Source organism: Daphnia magna, linkage group LG6, assembly GCF_020631705.1.
Source record: "Daphnia magna isolate NIES linkage group LG6, ASM2063170v1.1, whole genome shotgun sequence".
In the NCBI taxonomy this organism is placed as follows: Eukaryota; Metazoa; Arthropoda; class Branchiopoda; order Diplostraca; family Daphniidae; genus Daphnia; species Daphnia magna.
In genome coordinates, this window is record NC_059187.1 from 2,582,176 (window position 1) to 2,604,789 (window position 22,614).

The 22,614-nt window shown below is 41.2% G+C and overlaps 4 protein-coding genes across 7 annotated transcripts; 3 read left to right on the forward strand and 1 right to left on the reverse strand.

The window, feature by feature from the left end:
* Window positions 1-722: 722 nt before the first annotated feature.
* Window positions 723-2,265, forward strand: LOC116925850 (eukaryotic translation initiation factor 3 subunit I). The gene is given in 6 exon segments (XM_045175223.1): window positions 723-880; window positions 945-1,191; window positions 1,257-1,539; window positions 1,605-1,806; window positions 1,872-1,931; window positions 1,933-2,265. Coding segments are annotated over 6 exon segments (984 nt in total). The 5' UTR covers window positions 723-877; the 3' UTR covers window positions 2,122-2,265.
* On the reverse strand, window positions 2,173-19,108 carry LOC116925847 (SCY1-like protein 2). Of its 2 annotated transcripts, XM_045175219.1 has the most exons (18): window positions 18,860-19,108; window positions 18,583-18,727; window positions 18,320-18,405; window positions 11,919-12,176; window positions 10,004-10,384; window positions 9,400-9,520; window positions 7,400-7,495; window positions 7,046-7,191; window positions 6,583-6,713; window positions 6,057-6,171; window positions 5,797-5,942; window positions 5,556-5,709; window positions 4,765-5,014; window positions 4,532-4,700; window positions 4,208-4,395; window positions 3,309-3,541; window positions 2,780-2,959; window positions 2,173-2,678 (listed from the first exon to the last, which is right to left on the reverse strand). In XM_045175219.1, the coding sequence occupies exons 4-18, from the start codon at window positions 12,159-12,161 to the stop codon at window positions 2,655-2,657; spliced, it is 2,577 nt and encodes an 858-aa protein (XP_045031154.1). In that variant the 5' UTR covers window positions 12,162-12,176; window positions 18,320-18,405; window positions 18,583-18,727; window positions 18,860-19,108; the 3' UTR covers window positions 2,173-2,654. The 2 variants fall into 2 exon arrangements, with proteins under 2 accessions (XP_045031154.1, XP_032788501.2); XM_032932610.2 differs by lacking the exons at window positions 18,320-18,405; window positions 18,583-18,727; window positions 18,860-19,108 and adding an exon at window positions 14,292-14,589.
* On the forward strand, window positions 16,831-18,199 carry LOC116925852 (alpha-crystallin B chain). Its single transcript, XM_032932616.2, has 3 exons — window positions 16,831-17,137; window positions 17,431-17,555; window positions 17,931-18,199. The coding sequence occupies exons 1-3, from the start codon at window positions 17,105-17,107 to the stop codon at window positions 18,121-18,123; spliced, it is 351 nt and encodes a 116-aa protein (XP_032788507.2). The 5' UTR covers window positions 16,831-17,104; the 3' UTR covers window positions 18,124-18,199.
* A 42-nt stretch (window positions 19,109-19,150) lies between the features above and the next one.
* On the forward strand, window positions 19,151-22,590 carry LOC116925849 (scoloptoxin SSD14). 3 transcript variants are annotated; one of them, XM_045175222.1, is made up of 13 exons: window positions 19,281-19,544; window positions 19,952-20,091; window positions 20,158-20,212; window positions 20,284-20,377; window positions 20,455-20,675; window positions 20,744-20,936; window positions 21,002-21,199; window positions 21,274-21,386; window positions 21,453-21,523; window positions 21,581-21,771; window positions 21,842-22,085; window positions 22,146-22,259; window positions 22,321-22,590. In XM_045175222.1, the coding sequence occupies exons 2-13, from the start codon at window positions 20,065-20,067 to the stop codon at window positions 22,486-22,488; spliced, it is 1,689 nt and encodes a 562-aa protein (XP_045031157.1). In that variant the 5' UTR covers window positions 19,281-19,544; window positions 19,952-20,064; the 3' UTR covers window positions 22,489-22,590. The 3 variants fall into 3 exon arrangements, with proteins under 3 accessions (XP_045031156.1, XP_045031157.1, XP_032788503.2); XM_045175221.1 differs by lacking the exon at window positions 19,281-19,544 and adding an exon at window positions 19,151-19,230 and having other exon boundaries at window positions 21,274-21,523; XM_032932612.2 differs by having other exon boundaries at window positions 21,274-21,523.
* Window positions 22,591-22,614: the final 24 nt, after the last annotated feature.

The window sequence follows — 22,614 nt, forward strand, 5'->3', positions numbered from 1 at the left end:
AGAATAAAGGAGGTCAAGATCTGTTAGGAACTAGCTACAAGAGAAACTTTATCTACTCTTCACACCCATTTACATACCTTGCCTAATTACATAATTTCCTGGTAAACAGTTGACATGCCAGGAATGACTGTTTTCTATTTTTCATCTCCACCCCAGCAAGAGCATCTCTTCTTTTTTCTCCACCAAGTGAATTGTCATCTGAGTTACTAGCTGTCCTTCAGCTTTTTCCACATACCAGCACTGGCAGATGTAGATGAAGATGTCACATAGCCATAGCTAGGAGTTGTTGGCGATTGGTCGAATTTCGATTCGTACCGTGTTTTCATACTTTGGTTCGTAGCTTCCGTGAGAGCCTGAGCCTTCATAATCCGAATAAAGGTAACTCGGGTTTAGAAGGGAAGAAGTTGTTTGCCTACGTCAACCGGTCAGAGCTAGATTCACTCTTCCCAGGCGTATAGCATTGGCACCCGTCGAATGAGCGTTACTAGGTATGACTGATGGTAATATTGTCAGGTTTTTTAGTTAAATGTTGAACAGTCGAAAAACAGAAAACGAACACGTCGCATCACATTAAAATGAGTTCAATATCTTAAAGACGTCGAGACAAACTGATTTTGCAGACTAGATTTTGAATAGTGTGGTCTGCTTCGAAAATGCCCATACATTTATGGTCGATTACGCGCCTTCAGATTGCAGCGCACAACCGCACACAGCGGCTGAGGTTGATGACGGGCCGTCAGATTGTACACATTTGGCAACTCTGCGTGAATCAATAGGTAGACGCACCGCAGACGATCCTTGAAGGCTCATTTCAGTTCCCACGCCGAAAGGAAGCATACGTCATTGTTTCAGTTCTGATCAATTTTTATAAACAAAAATGGTAAATTTCTTGTTTTTTGTAACATATATGGAAATTAACAATGTTCAATTATTGCTGATCACAGAAACCCCTTATGCTTCATGGTCACGAGCGTTCAATCACGCAAATTAAGTATAACCGGGATGGTGATTTGCTCTTCTCATCAGCCAAGGACAACCATCCCTGTGTATGGTATTCAATTAATGGAGAACGTTTGGGAACGTACGAGGGCCATCAGGGTGTTGTATGGGCAATTGATGTAGACTGGGAAACAAAACGCTTCATGTCTGGAGCTGGTGATAACATGCTCATGATCTGGGATGTCCAAACTGGTATGTAAACTGAAGATGCTGACCCCTTTTGGCATACCTATAGAATGATTTTTCTTCTCACACAGGCAAAGCTTTAGGCAAAATTGAAGCCAAGACATCAGTTCGTACATGTAACTTCAGTTACAGTGGAAATATGGCCCTCTACTCAACAGACAGCACAATGGGCAACCCTTCTGAAATCTTTATCATTGATGTCAGAACAGTTGATTCTTCTTTCAGCACGAATGACCCAATTCTTCAAATTCCCTTAACCAATGCTCCTAAAGCCACCTCCATGGTCTGGGGCAATTTGGATGAAGTTGTTATATCTGGACATGACAATGGTGATTTGGCCCAATGGGACCTAAGGTATAAGTTACATTGTTTTAACATAGATAAATGCCACCATTATTTATTTTCATTTACTCCAATAGAACTGGAAAGAAGATCAATCTTGTGTCAGAACACGCCAAGTCTATCAACGACATGCAGCTCTCCAAAGATGGAGGCTTCCTCATTACTGCGTCGAGGGATTGCACTGCAAAACTTTTTGACGCTGATACGTTGGAGTGTCTCAAAACATACAAAACTGAACGGCCGGTGAACAGTGCTGCAATTTCTCCAATCTTGGATCATGTATGATAATCTCATTCTGCATTTTTATCAGTTTTATTACAATTTTTTCATTTCATACTCATCAGGTGGTTTTGGGAGGTGGTCAAGATGCCATGGACGTCACGACGACCTCAACGCGTGTCGGCAAAGTTCGATGCCCGTTTCTTCCATTTAGTTTTTGAAGAAGAATTTGGTCGTGTCAAGGGTCATTTCGGTCCTATCAACTCCTTGGCTTTCCATCCCGATGGCAAGACGTACGCTAGCGGTGGTGAAGATGGTTACGTTCGTCTGCATCAATTCGACCCGTCTTATTTCGACTTTAAATTCGATTACTAATGGAAGAAAGTAAAAAGGAAAAAACAACAAAACTGTCAACCCCATCCACCATATATGAACACTTGTTTTGTGTTTATTTTGACCACTTTCGTGTACATGGGCGATATAAGAAAAGGTATTTGAATACATCATGTCGGAAAGGTTTTGAATGAGAAATTTTTTGTAGTTTATCGAGGAGGGCACAAGACAAAATATTACGCATATACAACAGGTCCAAGACGACCAATTAAAGACGAAAATATAATGTTGTTTATAAACAATGTTCTTTTAAAGTCTTTTCTGTGAAGTTAATGTCGGTGCATTAAAAATAAGCAGTTTTCACCGCCATGGTCAATCAATCGCGAACGTTCGGGAAAGAAACGATTCTATCTAATGTTTTGTAGCAAAAGAAAATACTTTTGTAGGTAGACAGTGTTCATCTGTACAGCTGGATGTTTTTCAACTGAAGGGGCTCGTTGCTGAAAACCAAAAAAAAAATCCAGCAGAAGTCGACAGAAAGAAGCTGGGAAATTCCTAACAAATGTGATGGATGTTCACTTGCCGGAAAAAAGTTGATACTGCCGGAGAAAGAAAGCAAAAACATGACGGAATTAAAACAGAGACGTCAACGCATTGGCACGATATTCAATCAGCTATTTCGAAGAGACAGTTTCCTCACCACGCCGGATCCAATTTGCTGGAGGATGGACGATCCGCTTTCCGTTGTCCTATTTCCCGTAATGAAGGTAGGCGGACACATGGATGGCCGTCGGCTTGTCAAGCCGCTTAGCCCACTGAATGATGAGATGGAGCCAGTACTCAGCATTGGCACGCTCGTACTGCCGTTCGGTCCTCCGCTCTTTAATCACCGCGGATAAAACAGAGAAAATAATTTTCGCTTCGAAACTTATAGATTTTTCCTCTTCTAATTCTAAAATGATATCGACGACATCTGATAATGTCTAAGAAAGCCCGCCCACGTTTCCCCGAACAAATGCTGTGGAATTCAACTCGGTACGTGAAATCCTTTCGCTGCGAGTAACTCGAATACGTTTTAACAACACGCTGAAGACGAGTAACTCGATAACGATGCAGCGTAGTACCGTCATAATGATCAAGGCAAAAAAGTACATCATCAACGAGTTGCTTTCCTTATTCAGACTTGGACACGGCGAAAATTGTTCTGAAATAATAACATAATGCCGTACCGAAGGAGGTAAGAGATTGGCAGTGGAGGGTCTTCGATCGGTGGATCCGATGCTGGAATGGCGACGAGTCGGCAACGATCCAACCGAAAGACACGTCGCTGGCGACAGGTGGATGCTAGACGAAGGGGCGGGACGTCCACGATTGCCGGAATTGCTGTTGTCTGAGAGTCGACGACCAGCCAGAGATTGGGCTACTCGTAGGTAATTGCTATCCGGCGAGCCAGGTCCTGAATCTGAAGAGAAAAGCACATTGCATCGCATTCATTAATGTAGGAAATACAAAAGCAGGCCTTCCATCATCCCCTCGAGGGCTGCAACGACAATTTCCAAAGCTTCGCCAAACTGCCGTTTTTAATGAACAAAGTCTTTACGCATGGTTTTACATGCCCTTATATGTGTACATTGTGCACCGGTTTTCAAACCAAACACGGCCACACACCCATACACATCAAAACAGCCATGCTGGTAGCAGTAGTGCTCCAGTGTATTAAGTTTTATCGATTCAACAACTTCATTAGACGTTGGGTAGCTGCCGCTCAAAAGCTTCGCCATGCTAAATGCCTAGTTACCAGTAGAAAATAAGTACTAACAGCAAACACACACACGGCCCGTTGTCGTGATGATGCCTCATTCGACGTTCGTTCCCCGTCCCGCGCCCTTTCACGTCTAACGTAAATACCTAATAAAGCCAATGTGATAGTTTGGCGTGAAGAGGGGAGACATACACACACACACACACAAATGCTATAAAGAAAAGAAAGTATAACATTTCCCTCATACAGTGAGTTCGTTTTTTGTCTATCCTTTGTTGTTTTTGTTTTTTTTATCCCTTACCGAGTTCTTGAATAATCTAATATGGCAACGTTGCTGTAGACACGAGAAATATGAGAACAACTTACTGGACGAATGGGTCTTGATCATGTTTTCTTCGCTGCACGTTTTACGCTGCTCGACTTTGACGAATGGGATGTTGAAGTTGTTGACGGCGTGCATGTTGTCCGTGCTGTGCTGATGCCGTAAGGGCCGCATCCGCTCAGGACTCGTCCCCAGCGACAGGTTGTCCAACTTGAGCTTATTACGTTGATGCCTTTCACCAGCAAAAAAAAAAATGCACAAAAATTATGATTGACACGATGATGTAAGGCTCTTTAACTCAATGACATGTTGAGTACATTGTCTTTTTAACATGAATTTAATAATAATAATAAAAAAACAAACATTACCTGTCAATGTGGTCGAGCATTTCCTGGAGGACCTCGAGAAGATTGGAAAACTGTTCCAGGCTGAGCGAAGGATTCATAGTTTGTGGTAAAAGAGATGGCATGACTCTTGTGGCCATTAGACTGACCGACAGTCCGTTCTTCTTGTTACTGATCATCCGTTGGTAAATACCTACAGGTTAACAATATGCTCAGCGAGATAGAGAGCAGGCCAGCAGGCGGAAGCATCCACTTACTGACGACTTCTTGGATGATTTCGGGATCTTGCAGCTTGACGTCCCACAGGAGCGGTAGGACCTCGTCGATGATGGCCGACTTGTCCAGACGATCAATGACCTGAGCCAGACACGCCAGCACATTCAACGTCAACTTCAGGTCGCCGGAATTGCGTTCAAACACCGTCTTTGTCTTGGGTAAAACCATTTTGCGGATCATCTGGTCGTCTAGCGACGCAGCGATGTTGGTTACGGCCACTAGCGCTGCGCTCTTTTCAACAAGGAAAACAAAACAAAAAGTCAGGTCAATTATCCAGTCAGGTGGAAGAAAACAAAAGAGGGAATTATATTTATCCGCAATTTCTTTTTCCCTGTGCGTTTCTGCAAGGACCTCGTTAGAGGTTCCAGCAAAAAGAAAAAACACCCATTGTTTGTTGTCCCTGGCAAACTTTACGAGGTTCTTGGGTGCAATGCAATACACAGAATCACTCCGGGAATAAGAAAAAAAAAAAGCTGTTTGACATTATAAAAATGGTCTTTTTAAAATGACGTTGAATATCCGGCAACCTGGAGAATCTTTCCTCCCCGCGTTGTCAGCGTCAGTTGTTTTGTGAAACTAGGAACTCAATAAGCTCCTTCTATAGGGTGGATCGATCGTAACAACTGCTACTCCCCCCCCTTACACACACAAAAAAAACAACAAGAAGAAATGGATCCGAGTTGCCTTTCTTTCCCTGCGGGTACACTAAAGTGCAGCGTGGCAATTCTTTCTTTCTTGAATTAAAACGAAAAGAACATATGCACATATTTACCTGGACTTGTAAAGTGGTCGACTCGTAAGACGAGAATAGCATGGGAAAGATTTCAGCCTGCAGGTCCTCTACCGGCGTTTTCTCAACAATAATGTGCAAGTTTTCGAGAAGCGTCACGCTGGCCTGGATCGATTTCGGAACGCCCAGGATCTGCCTGTTTGTTGTGATGGGTAAGTTTGAACATTAACAATGCATTTATTAGTTTAAAAAAAAAAAAAAAAAAACGATTTAAAATAACAACCTGATTGTGGGCATTATGTGCAGTTGATATTCATCAGGTGAGATTTCCTGGATCATGAGCAATATTGGTTGCAGGGCAGCCGCCAAAACTTCCTGCGTTCGAAGTTCCTGTTGCAAACTGGGCCAGACGTGTTGGAACCAAAGTTTCTGTTTAGAAAATATAAAAAAGAGACACGATCAATGAATGGCGATCGTATCAATAACAGCCAAGAGAACAATCAAACTAATGGCGTCTTTATTGAATCAGTAATTCTTCCTTACTTTCGGAATCGATGGCAAAATATCTTTGAGAGTGGTCCGATAAAACTGCGACTTTTGTCCTGGATCTTTCATGTTGATGACGTCGAGGAATTGGAGCGCGTGCACAGCAGGATCGCTTTGTGTACATGAAAATAAAAATGCAATTTTGTCATCCAAACGAAATAAATAGTGTAAGCAAGTCACAAAGAATTGCACATTTTTTGCCCCCCCATTTCCAACGCAACGCCTCGGACGCATTGAAGCGAGTCATCGTCGATAGCACTCCGTACTTGCGCGTAGTAATCCGATTTGCGGGATCTTGTATAGACCATATTAAATAGCGATGGATGGCAAGAAAAAGAAAGGAGAAGAGCATCTCCAGTGTACGCTTTCACGGCGATTGAATAATTCTTTTTATTGCAAAAGGGGGAAATCCTCTTTCACCTTTCTTCGCGACTAGTTTTTTAATATCAATCAATATTTACACAGTTGCAATCAGAAAGGTGGGAGAGCTGACGGTGTGCGTAAAAATTCAAACCAATTCTACCTGAAGAATTTGATAGACGACAGGAGCTGAGCGTTGGGCCGTTTACGTGCGTCGCGACTCAATAGTCGAATCAGCGCTTCTTGTAGACCCACCGGCAGGGATGGAAGCACATTTCGAAGTTGATCATTTAACTGAGCAAAACAGAAAATATGTTTGCATATTTTTAAAGATTGAATGACAACCTCGATTGAGGAAAACACTAAAAATAGGTACGTAAATAAGGAAAAATGGGATTGAAAAGTTCTTGTTTCAATTAGAAATGTCGCTGTGAATTGGACGGCGATTTTGATCGATCGCTGATGGAAGAATTATCGATTTGAAACGACCCCATTTTTTTTTTTTTGCGAGCTTAATTCGACAGGTATAGAAGGAGTCGGAGCAAAAATGATGCGGAAGCCGATCGGATTTGATAACGTCAGAACGAAATATTTTCTAGGAAGGAATAATCCTCGATATTATTTACCACTTCCATTTGCTTCGTGTAATTGGGATTGCTGTGATTGGCCTGAATGAGAGGCCGACCTCGATTGAAGATGGCCGCTACCACCAGGCCCAGTGAAAACATGTCGCTGGCAGCGCTGACGGTCGAATGTGTTTGCACTTCCGGCGCTGATTACGTCATCCGTCCACCCCCACAAATGAATAGAAACACACCGTCATTCAAAGCATAGAATTCTTTGACACTACATTGACATTTGCAAGGCATTTCATCCATTATAATATGCGCAAACAATTAAGTCACAGATGCAAGATCAATTAACCGCAGCTAAAAATAGAATTTAAACAACAAGAAAAAGAAGGGAATTACTGGACTTACCTATAAAATCTAAATCGGGTTGAGCCATTTTGGCAATCCGTGACGTCCATCGCTGGACGGTCAGCGATTCGGATCCATCCTGTTCGTTCATCCGTTCTACGTACACAAAACAGAAATAATCCCGGAAAAATCAAATTAAAAAAACATTCCTAATACATTGACCCTGTCCAATCCCACGAAAAGCCCAATAACATCATTCATAAAAGATGACGTCATACCGGAGATTAAACCCGCGCTACCTGACGTATTCATGAAAGAAAAGAAAAAAAGAGAAAAGTCTTACGTTTGCAAGATTGATTACGTTGTTAGCCAAGACATTACTCATTAAGACGAAGCCACAATCATTCAAAGACAATTTTTTTTCTTTTTACAATCGACTGAAGTCATAACGAGACATTTGCCCTTTGAACATCGTTAGAGGGACGGATATGAGCCGAAATGCACAACGTATGTACCGGACGTTTGTGACACGGAAGTCGGACGACACATGTCGACACTGTCTATAAATAAAAGAGTAAACAAAGTTTTTCTTGACTAGTTTTCGAATAAGGGGTGGATTATTCGGAGCCGAAATTTTGCAAACCCATTCTACTGCACTGGAGGAGGAGGAAAAATGTTTGATCTTTTGTCCTTTGATGATCGACAGATAAGACCAAAGTTTTGTTTTTCGAAAAGTCTGCACTACAAAACTTGCACAATTCCGCAATAAAGACGCAAGTTGAAAATAGAAAGAAAAAAAACCAAGGAAACAGAAAGCTTTTCTCGTCGAGATCGATTGGTGAGAGCTCTAGGATAAACATCTAGTCTTGCATGTCGTAGATGTATAGGCAACCGGTAGAATAGAGGCAACAGAAAAGAAGGGGAAGTAAACGAGATCAGAGGACCAGCTGCGCATATATATATATAGGTGGGCAAGGTAAGTTATTGATTTCTTTCTCTGTCTCGCATCGCTTGCACGCCCTCACCGCTGTACACATACACGGCCGTTACCCAAACAACTCGGCCTGTTTCGATTTAAGCGACCATTGTATAGAGATTGAAATTGCGTCGGCAGCCAGCCGCTTAACTCGTTTTACATTGACCATTCATATTTGATTTCATTATCATTTAAATTTTATTCTTTTCAGTTGGGAAGATGAAATTTAAAAATGGAGAGCACATTAGTTACACGCTCTTCTTACCCCTATGTAAGTTAACGCGTGAGCGGGCGTGTAACGCAATAGGAGAAACTCGTGCGACCGTTACCATAGTCACTGAGGAGCCTACCACGATCTTTTGACATTGTCCCGTTCGTTCCAACTCACCGGATTTGATAAGCAAACCGATAAAAAAAACACGCACAGAATACACCCCTGGGTAGATCTACATTTTTTTTTCTTTACAAAACCCCTCAAAGCGCTACCAAGTTGGGGGGAAGGGGGTCCCTCCCCTTTTGAAAAGATCCCAGTCCATGAAAAAGCTATCGAGCAAATTTTATTTCCAAACTCTTGTAATGCAATACTGCATCTACTTTTGTCATCCGCCATTCTTTTATGAACGCGAAATAAAATAATAAACGGCATCGTTAAAACATACGGTGCTATTAAACCAGCGTTTCTTTTCTTATTCCCTCTGAAAAAGAAAAAAAAAAGAATAAAGCCTAAAGCCAGGTTTGAACCTGGGTCTTTTACCTGCAGAAACACTCACGCAAATTCGAGGTCGAAGATGTTTCGCTTTGTTCCGAGACTGATTTAATTAAACCAAGCAAACTGACGGGCGCCTCTCTTTCTATGCCCAACTTGTTTTGCTTTTGAAATTTGCTTAGCTGCTCGTGCAGGTTGGGTTGACATTTTTTTTTTTTCAATGCCCGAGAAACCGATTTGTTTTTGTTTGTACTCTGCTATAGATCGTGAATACGAAAGAACTGTGCTCTGTGAACGGTGAGAAAGAGTCCACATTTGTACAGATAACATTTAAATTCGTTGAATAAAAATGGCAAGAAAAGAAAATCGATTGTTTACCTGCAAACTCGAGACCTGCCAATTTCCACGTGCCTCGTCGAGTGACGAGGACTGAGCCTGGGCAGACATTGCGGTGTAACAGGTGTGCTGTCATGTGCAGGAAGCTCAGCGCCTCTATCAACTAATTGGATGAGACCACAAAACAAGAATTATTGATCACGAAGTTGCACCGCTGAATGTCACCGAGTAAACCCGTTAGTAACCACAGCAACAACATCAATCATCTCGTTAAATCTTTTCTTTAAAAAAAAATAATAATATTAATAGTTTTTAAAAAATTCTCCAGTTAAGCGAATGATTTCTTACACCGACAGCAATAAATGAAAAAAAAAAAAAGAAAAAAAAATCGATGAATAACTGGAAATTTTCAAGTCATGCGTCCAGTTGGAATTCACTCTTCCGGACGAATCAAATTGCATCGTTAACAAGACGATCGACAAAAAGGGATCGATTGATTTCCTCATTTCGACTCGAATTTCCGCTCCATTTGCGTCGAAAAAAAAGGAAAATGACAGAAATATTCGATCAAGCTGGCCCATTAGCAGCACCCCCCCATTTTTGGCCCAGTAAAGAGTCAACTACCCCAACTACTACCCTCCTTCACCTGATAAATGCCGTATTTGATTTCAATGTCGAGAAAGGACTGGACGTCGTTCGGTCGAATGTCTCTGGCGCTGTTGCGTCGACTTCCGTTGTACGTTTCGGCAACGGTTATCGTATTGCTGCTGCCCGACGGTTGCTGAATTTCCGCTCCGTCCTCGATAGCGGCCAGGACGTTGCCCAGGGACGTCGAGACGGGCTCGGTGGCGAAAGCCAACGTGTCGCTCGTCTCCTCGACCGAATGCAAAACGTGAAGCAGCCGCGGATGACGGCAGCGCTCCAACTGGCGGACGCCGTGTCTCAACATCTCGGAAATTGTTTCCTTCCGGCGCGGTTTGTGCAACTTGTCGGCCGTCCGCTTATCAAATAGAAATACGGACGCTTCCTATTAAATAAATAAATAATAATAAACGAAAAAAGAAGGTGAATTTAGACAAATAATAAAAACAGATTGCGAGAGGGCGTTCCATTTGTAGCAATTAACGTGACCCGTCCAACACAGTTGTGTTGCTAATTGACGGCAACAAACGATCCGTGTAATCCATTATTCGAATAGGCTCCTCCCTTTCTTCTAACTGTACACGTCAATAACTTTTTTTTTGGAGCATCCTTCAAATATTGCGTCCACCCCAAAGAAGTATTTCAATTCTTTTAGAAGCCAAAAACTTTAAATCTGATTCTTTTTTCTTTTGATATATTTGAGTTGTAACAAGACTTCTGTTTCCCCAGTAACGTATTAAGAGATGGGTGAATCGTCACCGCTAGGGCGGGTTTCTTGAAAAGTTTACTTTTGACGTCATTCGCTAACTGTTTGATCTTTCTCCAAAATGTAAAAAAAAAAAAAAAAATCAAAAGATTTAACGAAAAATAAAAAATTAAATTGGAAGTTCCTCACGTGTTTTGGTTTCTACAGTTTCGGCCCAACGTGAAAAGGAATCAAAACACTTGGAAACTAGAAAGAGAGTAGATCACAGTTGCCCGTCCTATTTATTCACGTATCAGCCCCTTGTATCGATCAACCAGCTGCACTTGTTCACTAGTTGTGTGAGCCAAAGGCGGATACCTATATTCCGTGTTCGTTTCACGCTCCGTTCACGACTAATGCCACAGTCAATCACGAATAGCAAAAAAAAAAAAAAAAAGGGAAATCAGGACGCCACATTTGATGTTATTTGCTGCGTTTCTACCACTACCGAAATGCAATCAGCCAGAAAATGAATGGAGATTGAATCGATTGGCTTCGTTCACGTTGAACGCAACGGGAAAGACTAACCCGCCCTTTGAAAATTAATTGCTAAATGGATAGGTAGGTATTCACAACCGTTTGTTTTCCCAACAGCGCCACAGGGCGTGTTTTTCAAGAATGAAAACATTATTCATGTCTTTCTACGTCGTTTCTAGAAAGAAAGCCAAACAGAAAATATTCTGAAAAGGGAAAATCCATATGCAAATTGACGGGACGTTTCAATGGGATCGAGCACGTTCTCTCGATACAACACTTGAGCTGCAGTGACGACTCAACTTGTTTCTAAGGATACACAAGCGTCATCAAGACATTATCACGGATTCACTTTTACTATTTGAACAGCCTTCCCCCTTTTTTTTTTTATCTCACTATATTGAATGGTGACTTCCAACATCATCCATCACACCCCGCAGGCTAAACTTCCGGTTACAAAAGGGGAAAGGAAGATGAAAGAAGCCGGACATCAGACGATCGTGCAAACTTGTAAATCGAATTTAGTTGACGACACCAATCACGAGAACATCGGAATCCCACCCCGTTTTGTACAAATCAAAAGAAAATCAGTTGTATCTTATTTTTTAAAAAAAAAAAGGCAAAACGCAAAACGAAGCAAACAATTGCAAATGCATGTTTGAAATCGTAATGAAATTTCATTAAGAAATTAAACACGTACTTTCCCATCGCTTTTACGGTAGGCGTCGTGAACTTTCCAAAGGTATCCGGGTCCAGCCGTGGCTGTTTGTCGTCCGATTTCGAAAAAAGTCGTAATGGCATTGCCTTCCAGTAAACTTTGCGATAGGGACGAACCGCCAGCGCCACCTCCGGCACCGTTGCTGCCACTTCCGTAACTTCCGATGCCGCCACTGCCTCCACTCCGGTCCGCTTTAAAGCGTGAAAACATGCTGATACACGGCATAAGATGTGGTCGGCCCTAAAGAAAACGAAAATCAAATCAAACGATTAATGAATTTTTGCTGCCTTTTGATAGCGTGAGAATCCCAAACGCTGCAGCTGACAATTGAATTTGTGATCGTCAACAACGAGAAACCATAGAGATCTAATTAAGGGGGGAGGTGTGTTTTTTTTTTGCGATCAATTGGAAGCTGATTAATTGAATGGTATTGAAAGAACCGTATTAGAATAATTAGCGTGTCTACTTCTACTCAATGGGTATCTAGAAAATCGGCTTTTTTTTGTGGATCAAACACGTTCGTTTTTTTTTAAAGGTACCCGACTTAAAAGAAGTTGCCGACATTCTATCGAAATTCACGAGTAATTTGAATGGTACCATTTTTGAGTACCATCGATCCACATCGACCTTGTTAGTGCTTTTGATTCGTTCGAACGAGAATACGTCGAACGTGAATCTTTGAAAATATAAAAATTACGCATTTCATTCGTCCTAATTACGCGACAATTTGTACGAGCGCTTTTCAACCAATATGAAGAATAGCCTACAAACGGAAAAATTTTTGCACGCTTTCGTGACTTTATCACGACATTAAAACAAAGTTGATTTCATTTTTTAAGGGGGAAAGAAAGATGGGGAAACGCCACGTATTGGAAGAAGTGCTTTTAAAAGTCGTACGTCAACGTCAACGAAGCAAATGGTCGAGTTTGCAAAATCAAATAGGGAATTCTCCTGCGTTATTTTCTAACCGTACACAGGCCATGTCCTCGTTTCATTATTGAGTCAACATACTTTCACTCCAACCAGGCGCCCCCCACAAAGAAAACGTCAATTATAGACACCTAGAAATTCGCGTTGTATGCAAATCAGACTGATACCTCTAATGCAGTAGCTATCAACTATTTAAAAGCTTTCAAAAATGGCAAAGTACAATGTACAAAATTGAACTGATTAAAAAAAAAAGAGAAATGGCGTTTGTTACGAACGAAATCCACATCGTTTAAAAAAAAAAACTTCAACAATAGGCGAAAATCAACGTCGACTATAATCTCTAGCAAAATGTCTGCCAGGTTCTGCAAATAAAAAAAATCGTTGGCAAACATCCACCCCCTTGTTGAGGAAATCCCGGGAATAAATATATAACGACTACTAGAAAACTCGGCGTTCGTAATGAATGTCACCGTACGATGGCAGATAGTTTTCTCGCATCCCTGGATTTCGTTTCTCTCGCTCTCTGATTTCTCCTCGACGACGTCTTGCTACTTCAGATCGTTCACCATTTGCATTTTTTATCGCCTTGCATTCAGCGCAAGGGCAACGGGCACTCAGGAAAGCATATTAAATAATCAGTAGCAGGTAAGAGATGGAAAACTTTTCCTATATAACGTTCACTTGTTCTGCTATTATTATTGAATCGAAAAATGGCAACAGAAACAGCAAATGAATGGAGGAATGATTTAACAATTCTTGCGTGAGTTCCCAAAATGGCGACAGCCCGATTAACACGGTCAACTCGTACCGCAAGATTTGCGATGAATAAGTCAGATTCAGACGAAACTGGGGGAGGTAGTTTAGAAAGGACTAATCCTCGCCCGTGTTTTCGGAAGTGGTTGCCCTTCCGCACTAATGGATGTAAAGCTTATCACACCTGTTAAATCCCATCAACTGGAATTTTCCGTTCTGAAATTGATCGTTTCATTTCTAAAGTTGTTAGACGATAGAAACAGACGCATTCGTTGGTGCATTTGAAAATGCTACGCTTTCCCTTGTGCACACCTGGTTACGACCAATCGATGGCAGTATGTTTCAACGGGGATATTCTCCGTTGAAACTCGACCCCAAGTAGTTTCGTCCTGGCATTAAAGGACCCAAGATCAAATTCGTTCATCACAAAGGAGATGGAGAGAGGGATCTGTTTTCTTGCGAGGAGAACCTATTCGAAAAGGGCTTTGATCTTGCACGCGCAATTGCAGCGATTGCAACGTCAAAGAGACGAAAGAAAAGCAATTTTGCGCAAAACAAGAAGCAAAAATACCCAATCAACTATCGAACCCAAGATTCAACCCCCTCCCTCCCCCAGGTAGCTAATAATCGAATATTTTAAAATGCAAAAAAAAACAAAAAGAAAAGCTTTACCTGAAACTTGAACGGCCGCGAGTTTCGGGCAATAAACAGTATATACCTGTTGATTATGAAATTTTTGTTTTCTGTTTTACTCAGAAATCTTTGATTGTTGTAGATGCACTTGAAAAAACAAAATAATGTCCACGCACTAGTTGAGCACAAACAGATTGTTTTGTTTTTCCTCCTTTACGTCGTAGACATTTTCTTTTGGCCAAAGCCCGACAAATGTGTTTGCATCCGCAGCACGCAAATAATACAAGAACGAATGAGAGACTTGCTGCCGCTTCGACGTCCTTCCGTTCTCTGATGCACCTGCCACACGACTCGCCTATATCGACGTCGAGCTCTGTGTATTTTTAACGGTTTGCCACTCCGCCTTTTTTCTTTTCTTTCGCGTTTTACCTATCCGAGAGTTGCGCGCTACAGCCGTTCCATCGCGGACTCGTATGTGAAAACTATAGAAATGATGGCGTATCAAACAGGTGAATCGGCATACGGATGGCTATGTAACGCACAATGTAACGTCATATCGATTTATACGGTGCTGCTCACACTGCAAGTTGTTGAACGTGTACGTGCCCTATTCGACACCGTCAGATCTGCTAAGGTAAATCTACGTGTAAAAAAACAAAAACGGAATGAATATGGACGAGAAAAAGGACCCTCACATCCGCAGTGTCTACATATCGATCCGGTTACGAAGTGGGGGGGGGGGGATATATAAAGACAAACTTTCAATTGGATTGTATCACGCGAAACCAAAGAATACCTAACGAAGGTAGAACACACAAAATTGAAGCTTTTTGAGAATGAACAATCATTATTGTGTGACACTTCAACATTTTTTGAAGTTCATTATTTTTTAAGAGATAGAGAGAAAAAAAAGAAACTATTTAGAGAGAGAGGCTTTGCGTCTGATTGTCTCCGCTCTTCAGTTTCAAAGATAGAAAATTAATCGCTGACAGAGCAGAGATACGAAACTCATCTAAACGATCGATGTGGCAAGAGTCGAGACAAAGTTGCGCGATGAGTGGAATAAATTTGATTCTCAAAGTTTATCAAACAAACTGAAAAATGCCAGTCGCAAAACAAAACAAAACAAAAAAAAAAATGAATTAAAGAACTTTTTTTTGTTGTTTAGTTCCGAGTTTTTCTCTGATGACACAGCGGGGTAGGTCACTATAGCAACCCCTGAACTACACTCCAAAGGCAAGACGACGAAAAAAGATGAAGCAAAAAAAAATATATATATTAAAAGATTACAGAGAAATCCTTTTTCCATTACGTTGGGATTATGATGTAGTTAGGAGAACCCATCAAAGATCCCGGTGAAAATGTATTGATTCCGCGATTGAGAGGAAAAAAAGGGAGCCATCAAGATGAGCACTCTTTGCTTGTTCACGAAAGAAAACTCTTCAACAGCCCAAAGAAGAAGAAAACAAACAACACGATCAAATAGTCTTTTATTAGAAATAAAAGTATAGCCTTCTCCACTAGTCCCCCCTTTTCAATGAAGTTGATGACGCTCCACTTGTTGCCTCTCGGGCGCATGGAACTGTGGCAAACGTCGTTCTACCTGATTTACACGCTCTGTCGAACTCTTACCAACTTCCTTCATCAAATCTGCTTATCCCCCCACCATTCTTTTTTTTATTTAAGTAAAAGCTTACACAAGATTTTTGTTTTTTAAACTTTATCATTCCTGTTTATATGGGGGAGAGGGGGAAAAAAGTGGAATCCCACATTCATAAAATCAAAGAAAAGTTTTGTCATCAAAATAGGTGATGACGTCAACACGAGTTCAGTCTACGATTATTTCGAGAAATCCCTGCGCTATAGCCCGTGGGGCTTCTTCCCGTTTTAGTACGTTGCATCCCCTTTTGTGTATAGACGCATACAACAACAGTTTGCTATGTTTGAAGGATATACCGCCTTATAATATACCACGCAGGATCACCCAAGATTTTCTTTTTTTCATTCATAAAGTTGTTCAAAAGAAAACCAACCAAAGATTCTCCTCCCCCTCATTGATGAGGATCTGTTGAATGTGGAATCCAAGGATCATTGGGATCTTGAAAGAAAATATCTTCTAAATTTAGCAGGATATTTGAGTTTAACAAGCCAGATGGAATTGCCCTCAAAGGCGGTATAGGAAAACGAAAATCTATAATTGGAAAACGGCAACCTGGAATTAGCTTATTTACGATATTGATAAACATGGGACCAGCGCGCAATTTAAATGCAAGTAAATATATACGTCCGCCGAGCAACTGTAATCAATCGAAAGGATCAACAAGTGGCCAGTCAAATGAGAATTCGTAGAAATTGATGGCGCGACGTCAAACAGACGATTGAAAAACACCTACGTTCGCCACCACCAATTTCTGCTAATTCAGAAATAAAACGTCGAAAAAAAAAAGAATCGCGTCGTATTTTTTTTCGCATTAAACGCCCTCGTATGTTTAACAAAGGAAACAAAACAAGAGGGTCCAAAGAGAAAGTCGGCAGCTGTTATTGATCGTGCGGTCTCAATCAACTTCGGACCGGCCATTTTCGAAAACGCCCGTGCACACACACACACAGCTAAAAAAAAAGGTGGTGCAGCAATTATTAGACGCAGTGGGAGAGCTCCAAAAAAAGGAGAGTGCACTAGGGCAAAGCAATCAGAAGAGCTCAAGACATTTGGCGCTTATAATACGACAGTGTCCTCGCCAATATCGACCGAATTTTCAGCCAATCGATCCCAGAAATAACCTGCAGGTATATCGAACGTAGGCTGGTCGATTGCTCAGCCTCTTTGTGCTTAACAAGGGGGACACAACGCAATGAGGTGGCTCAAGGAAGGTAACGTCTTCAAGGTAATTCACGTTTTTCTTTTTGGCTACAGCAATTTTGCGCCCAACTTTTCTAGCGAACACAAATGCAAAACGGCCACGATTGCTGACAATTCGTTTTATTTGTTGACTTAACTGTCCTAACAAGTAGTTGTAATTGAATTCTTGCTTCCATCTTGGTTGTTCTTATTGATTATTTGCGACCCCCCTGCACCACACTCAAGTGCCTGGTTTTTGTTTAACAAATAAGGACGGTAGTTCGGTAGTAGTGAATAATCCGGTGGGGCTCAACGATATCTGTTTCGTTGATTAATTAGATGCAAGTGAACGTGGCGCCATTCGGATCTACTGGTATCAAGGTGTTTATGACACGTGAGGGAGATCTCATCATTCACGCCGGTCACGACGAGCAAATGGAAGACGACGGATACATTAGCAGAAGGTAAAACATTTTTCGCGCATTGTCTCTATATCGTACTCTTGCGTGCAGAATATCCCCCTCCACCCTGGTAGACAGTCATCGAAAAGGAATTTGGACTGGCAGTTTTACGTTCGAAAGTAGATTTTCCCGTTTTCTTGTCTCGTTTGTCTCCATAGGGATTCTTTACGGTGCGTTTCTTTATTACATGTTACGTTGGCAATTCCGAATGGGGAAGACATTAATCTCTTTACAGTTTTTGGCACACAGGAGTAAAAAAAAAATTATGATAAAAATTTGACATCTAGCGGCGGTTATTTCAATTACGATGAAGAAACAAGAAGACTTCAATACAATTTTAGTATTTAATGCTTTTTTTTTTTTTCCCCTAAATAAAAGATTTGAAGGGCGTATCGCGATACCAATGGGATTGGATAGTAATAGCATTCAGTCATCCCTTTCGCCGGATGGAATATTGTCAGTCACTGCAAAAGAAAAAGCCAGCCATTACGAGAAAATTATTCCAGTTTTTCCAGCGAATCCACATCGTCACTTATCCGACCATCCGCGTGTTTCACCTGGTGGTCCCTAATTTGCCTGTCGTCTTTCAATTTTATCTAGAGATCTTTGTAGAACGTCATTCAGCTATTACACACATTCAAATTCGTCCTATTGATTTGATTTTATGCAACCAAACACTGAGGAAAAAACGACGTGCTTTCACTAAGGTTGTAACCGCTTTTTGTATCGACTTATTACACACAAAAAGCAAAGGTTCTTTGACTCACCTACATCCGCCATTCATGGAGCACGACAAAACGTTCAGCAACAGTTAGCAAATGAAACGACTTCCAGGCAAAGGTTTCGTTTCCACCTACGAAAATAAAATATGAATTAAAAATAGAAACTCTAAAATTACGATTCAGAAGCCACATCCTGCCTATTGACACACAAAAAAAGTCGGTGATTGTGTGCAACCAACACATTTTAATATGTGATCAATAACACACTGTAATTGAATTAGCGACACAATACTCGTACAAGAGCTTACCTGTTTGAAATTTCGGATAAAACCTTCGTAGAAAAAATCCCCGGAATGCCGAGAACAAACAATGAGAGAAACTGCATTCTGAATAAAGAATATTCGTACGGAGTCGCGTCGAATAATGCTGGTGGCAATGTCCTTTGATTCATTTCTAGGAAATCACTTCATTTAGTATGTAAACAACGAAATAGAAGTTTCGAGTGAGCGTTCTACAAGCATCATTGATGATTACGAATCAGCAAAAACAGTTTAGAGAAAATCCCGCCAAAACATGGCAGCGTACCAGTCAATGAGGTGGCCATCGCATTCGCTGAGAAATATTTCAAGTTCTTTGGCGTCACAATTTCCATAAAATAAGCAAAAAGAAGCTTATGAAACATGGCACAAATTCAATATATCCGAATTAAATAATAATTCTTTTGCAAAAATAGCATATTTCTCAAAAGAATGTTTTAAAAATGCAAAGAATTCTCAGAGGTCTCGGACAGAACAACCGGCCACGTGCGTCCCCTCACTAATGGAGATCAATGGTCCGGCCAATGAAATTAAGCGTTATGAATTATGAGTTATGACCGTCTCAGCGTCTCTTGGCCAAAGGATTTGGCAACCTAAAGGTTACCCTACCCTCGCACCCAAAGATTCCAGAAGGAAAGGGTACGATACAATAGAAAAAATTTAGTTCTTTCATTCACCACTTGGTGTAGTTTCAATGTTTTTTTTTTGGCGCTAGGAGGTCGTATGTAAAAACCATTTCTCTGTCAATTAAGGTTCATTTGAAACGTTTGAGTGGCTGAAATAATGACAAAACAAAAACCGAAAACTAATCCTTTGAATAGTTTATTATTCTGCCGAAATGGCATGATGCAATGTCGTAACTGAAACCTTTCAGCTTGGAAATCTCAGGAGGGACTTATCTTCTGTTTTTCCAATATGGAACCTAACTACGCAATGGCGTACCTTCTCAAGAGGTCGAGTCTATTTCAGATTCTATCGATTCTATTGCATTACATAAGGGACACAGTTACACAGAATAGAGAGCCTTGTAATATTCGATTCGATGAACTATGCATATTTCAAAATTTTTCAACTTCGTTGTTAACCGTCTCTATTCCCTGCTAATCTTGGAAGATATTCTCACGTCATTTCATCCAGATGCCACCAAGAAAGTGGTAGCTTTTCCTTATTTGCGTGTAACATCTGTTCATTAAATGGTGGCCACCGGTTGCACACATGATTCAATGCAGTCTTAGACGAAAACGTCCTTTCAGACTGTACTGCTATATCCAATCAATTCGTTTTCGGGTTGATAGGACAGTGCCAAAGCCGACAGTGATTTATAGTTCTTCATTGCTTTTCCGTTTGTTACTTCCTACAGGATATATTAAAACGTCAAGAAAAGAAAAGAAGTGTTCAGCCCAAGAACGACCCATACACATTTCTGGATTTCGTACACCTTGAGAGTTTCACGGGAATAAGTGTGGGACACGAATGAAAATGAAAGGTTTCTCGCGAAAGGTAAAAAGTTTATGTTGCTGTATACTGAATGACTCATAAAAAAACAAATTTTCACTACTTAAACAGCACGTTCCTCTTCTTGTGCTGTTTGAATTTATCATTCATGCTTCGGGTAATTCGGGTGCGTTACAATCTTTATATGTCTAACATTTGAACTAGGTGTTAAATGCTTTGTAAAATTGCACTCTGCAGGAAAGCATTTTTCCCCTCCATCACCGTCCCGTCTCGGCAAATACAAAACGGCGGCTGTCAGCTCGGATGGCATCCCCTGCTCAAAAATTGGACGGTATTTTTCATTTTACATTTCACGCAACAATGCATTGGTAGTAAATTTATGCTTCATTTGATTTGATTCGTGTGCAGTGACGTTTTGGCGGACGGAGGAAATGCAGTAGATGCGGCGATTGCTACAGTGTTTTGCATAGGAGCAGTAAATCCGCAAAGCGCCGGAATCGGAGGCGGATTCTTTATGACTATCTACGATCCAGTGGAGCGACAAACTCGATGTCTTAATGCCCGAGAAGTAGCACCCATCAATGCTCACGAAGATATGTTCAAAGGGAATTCTTCCATTTCACAACGAGGTCTGCATTTCAGTTATTTCCACTAACGCGCGATCAATAAAGTTAATCAATTAAGTATGTTTGTGCAGGTGGTTTGGCTGCGGCAGTGCCTGGTGAACTTGCTGGATATTGGGCGGCATATCAACAATATGCAAAACTACCGTGGTCTCGTCTCATTCTACCGACTGCTGAGCTAATCGAGGAAGGAATTCCAGTTAACAAACACCTGGAAAATTCATTGAAAGAATTTCAGAAATTAGTCGAGGCGGAGCCTTCCATGCGGTAATTTTAAACAGTTAATATGATTACATCGTACTATTTAAATCGTTGTTTGTACGTTGCAACAGAATCTTTGTGAACGAAAAATCGGGAAAACTGAAAAGTTATGGAGATATCGTAAAGAATTCACGTCTTGCCCACACGCTGAGAGCCATTGCACATTATGGAATCGATATTTTTTATAAGGGAACACTTGGCCGTAGATTGGTGGAAGACATTCAAAAAAGAGGTGGAATTATCACGAAAGAGGATTTGATACAATACCGGTTAGAGTTACTATGTTAGTTTATACAGTTAGCGAAATTCAAATATAACGATCTATTTAACTATTTAAATTTAGCCCCGAATGGATGGATCCTATCAAAGTGGAATTGAACAATAATATAACATTGTACTCCATGCCTCCACCTGGATCAGGAGTTTTGACAGCCTTCATGTTGAACATTTTAGATGGTAATTTAGTCGGCGATAATGCAAGCAAAGTCTCGCACCACCTCATTAATTACCACCGGATTGCAGAAGCCTTCAAACACGCTTATGCACAACGAACCAAATTGGCTGATCCTCATTTTGTTCCCGAAGTGCATGAGGTGTGAAAAAACTAAAGCCGTTAAGCTTTTCATGGAATAACCTGTTAGTTTTCCTAGTTGACTGGCAACTTGTCCTCAGAAGTTATGGCTGCGGAGACGTGGGCGAAAATTAGTGATTTATTCACTTTCAACGATCCAGGATCCTATGGTGCAGTTACCTACAGTCCCGACGACCATGGAACTTCGCATATTTCCGTTTTGGATGGTAATGGAATGGCCGTTTCGCTCACCTCAACTGTGAACCTTAAGTACGTAATGGTGAAATAGAAGACGAACATCTAGAAGACCTTGTTTTGATTTGTTGCTTGCCTGACGTAGGTTCGGTGCTGGTTGGATCTCTGAGCAAACGGGGATCCTGATGAACGACCAAATGGATGACTTTTCCTCGCCCAATGTGATCAATTACTTTGGATTGCCTCCAAGTCCTGCAAATTTCATTAAACCTGGAAAGAGGCCCATGTCATCTATGACGCCCACAGTGATCGTCAATTCAACAACCGGGCGAGTCCGTTTGGTTATTGGAGCTGCCGGGGGCACAAAAATCACTACCGCAACCGCCTACGTAATCAGATAATCCCCATTTAATAGGAAGAATCTACTAAATCATTTGAAATTCTTGTAGTCGATAATACGAAACCTGTGGTTTGGGGAAACAATCAAAGAAGCCATAGACAGTAAAAGGATGCACCACCAGCTTTTCCCCATGTCCTTGGAATACGAAAAGGGTTTCCCATCCGTGAGTTCCATTAATATTTCCGCACATTCAGGCAAATAAGCTAAATTATTTTCTTCGTTAGAGGATTGTCAACGACATGATGACAAGAGGTCACAGAGCAACGAGCAAACTTCACGGGGACGGAGCTGTTGTTTGCGGCATCGCAGTGGAAACCGATGGATACATTTACGGCAATTCTGATTGGAGGAAAAGCGGAGACGTGGACGGCATTGATCCTGTTGATTTTTAAGATAAATTGCCATTGCTAACTCGAATGCTGTTGTCAACCTCCATTTGCTGTCCATATAGACATTGAATCAACAAGCGGGTATTATAATTTATATTAAACGTGGTGCTTTGTCTCTTCTTCAATACT

Coding starts and splice junctions, on each gene's coding strand:
- LOC116925849 (XM_045175221.1), top strand. CDS start 20,065: ATGAAAATGAAAGGTTTCTCGCGAAAG. Junction 20,937..21,001: donor GAGGCGGAGCCTTCCATGCG/GTAATTTTAAAC, acceptor ACGTTGCAACAG/AATCTTTGTGAACGAAAAAT. Junction 22,260..22,320: donor ACGAAAAGGGTTTCCCATCC/GTGAGTTCCATT, acceptor TTTCTTCGTTAG/AGGATTGTCAACGACATGAT.
- LOC116925852 (XM_032932616.2), top strand. CDS start 17,105: ATGAGGTGGCTCAAGGAAGGTAACGTCTTCAAG. Junction 17,138..17,430: donor AGGAAGGTAACGTCTTCAAG/GTAATTCACGTT, acceptor TTGATTAATTAG/ATGCAAGTGAACGTGGCGCC. Junction 17,556..17,930: donor GACGGATACATTAGCAGAAG/GTAAAACATTTT, acceptor CCTAAATAAAAG/ATTTGAAGGGCGTATCGCGA.
- LOC116925847 (XM_045175219.1), bottom strand. CDS start 12,161: ATGCCGTGTATCAGCATGTTTTCACGCTTTAAAGCGGACCGGAGTGGA. Junction 10,385..11,918: donor ACCGTAAAAGCGATGGGAAA/GTACGTGTTTAA, acceptor TTTATTTAATAG/GAAGCGTCCGTATTTCTATT. Junction 5,015..5,555: donor CGACCACTTTACAAGTCCAG/GTAAATATGTGC, acceptor CTTGTTGAAAAG/AGCGCAGCGCTAGTGGCCGT.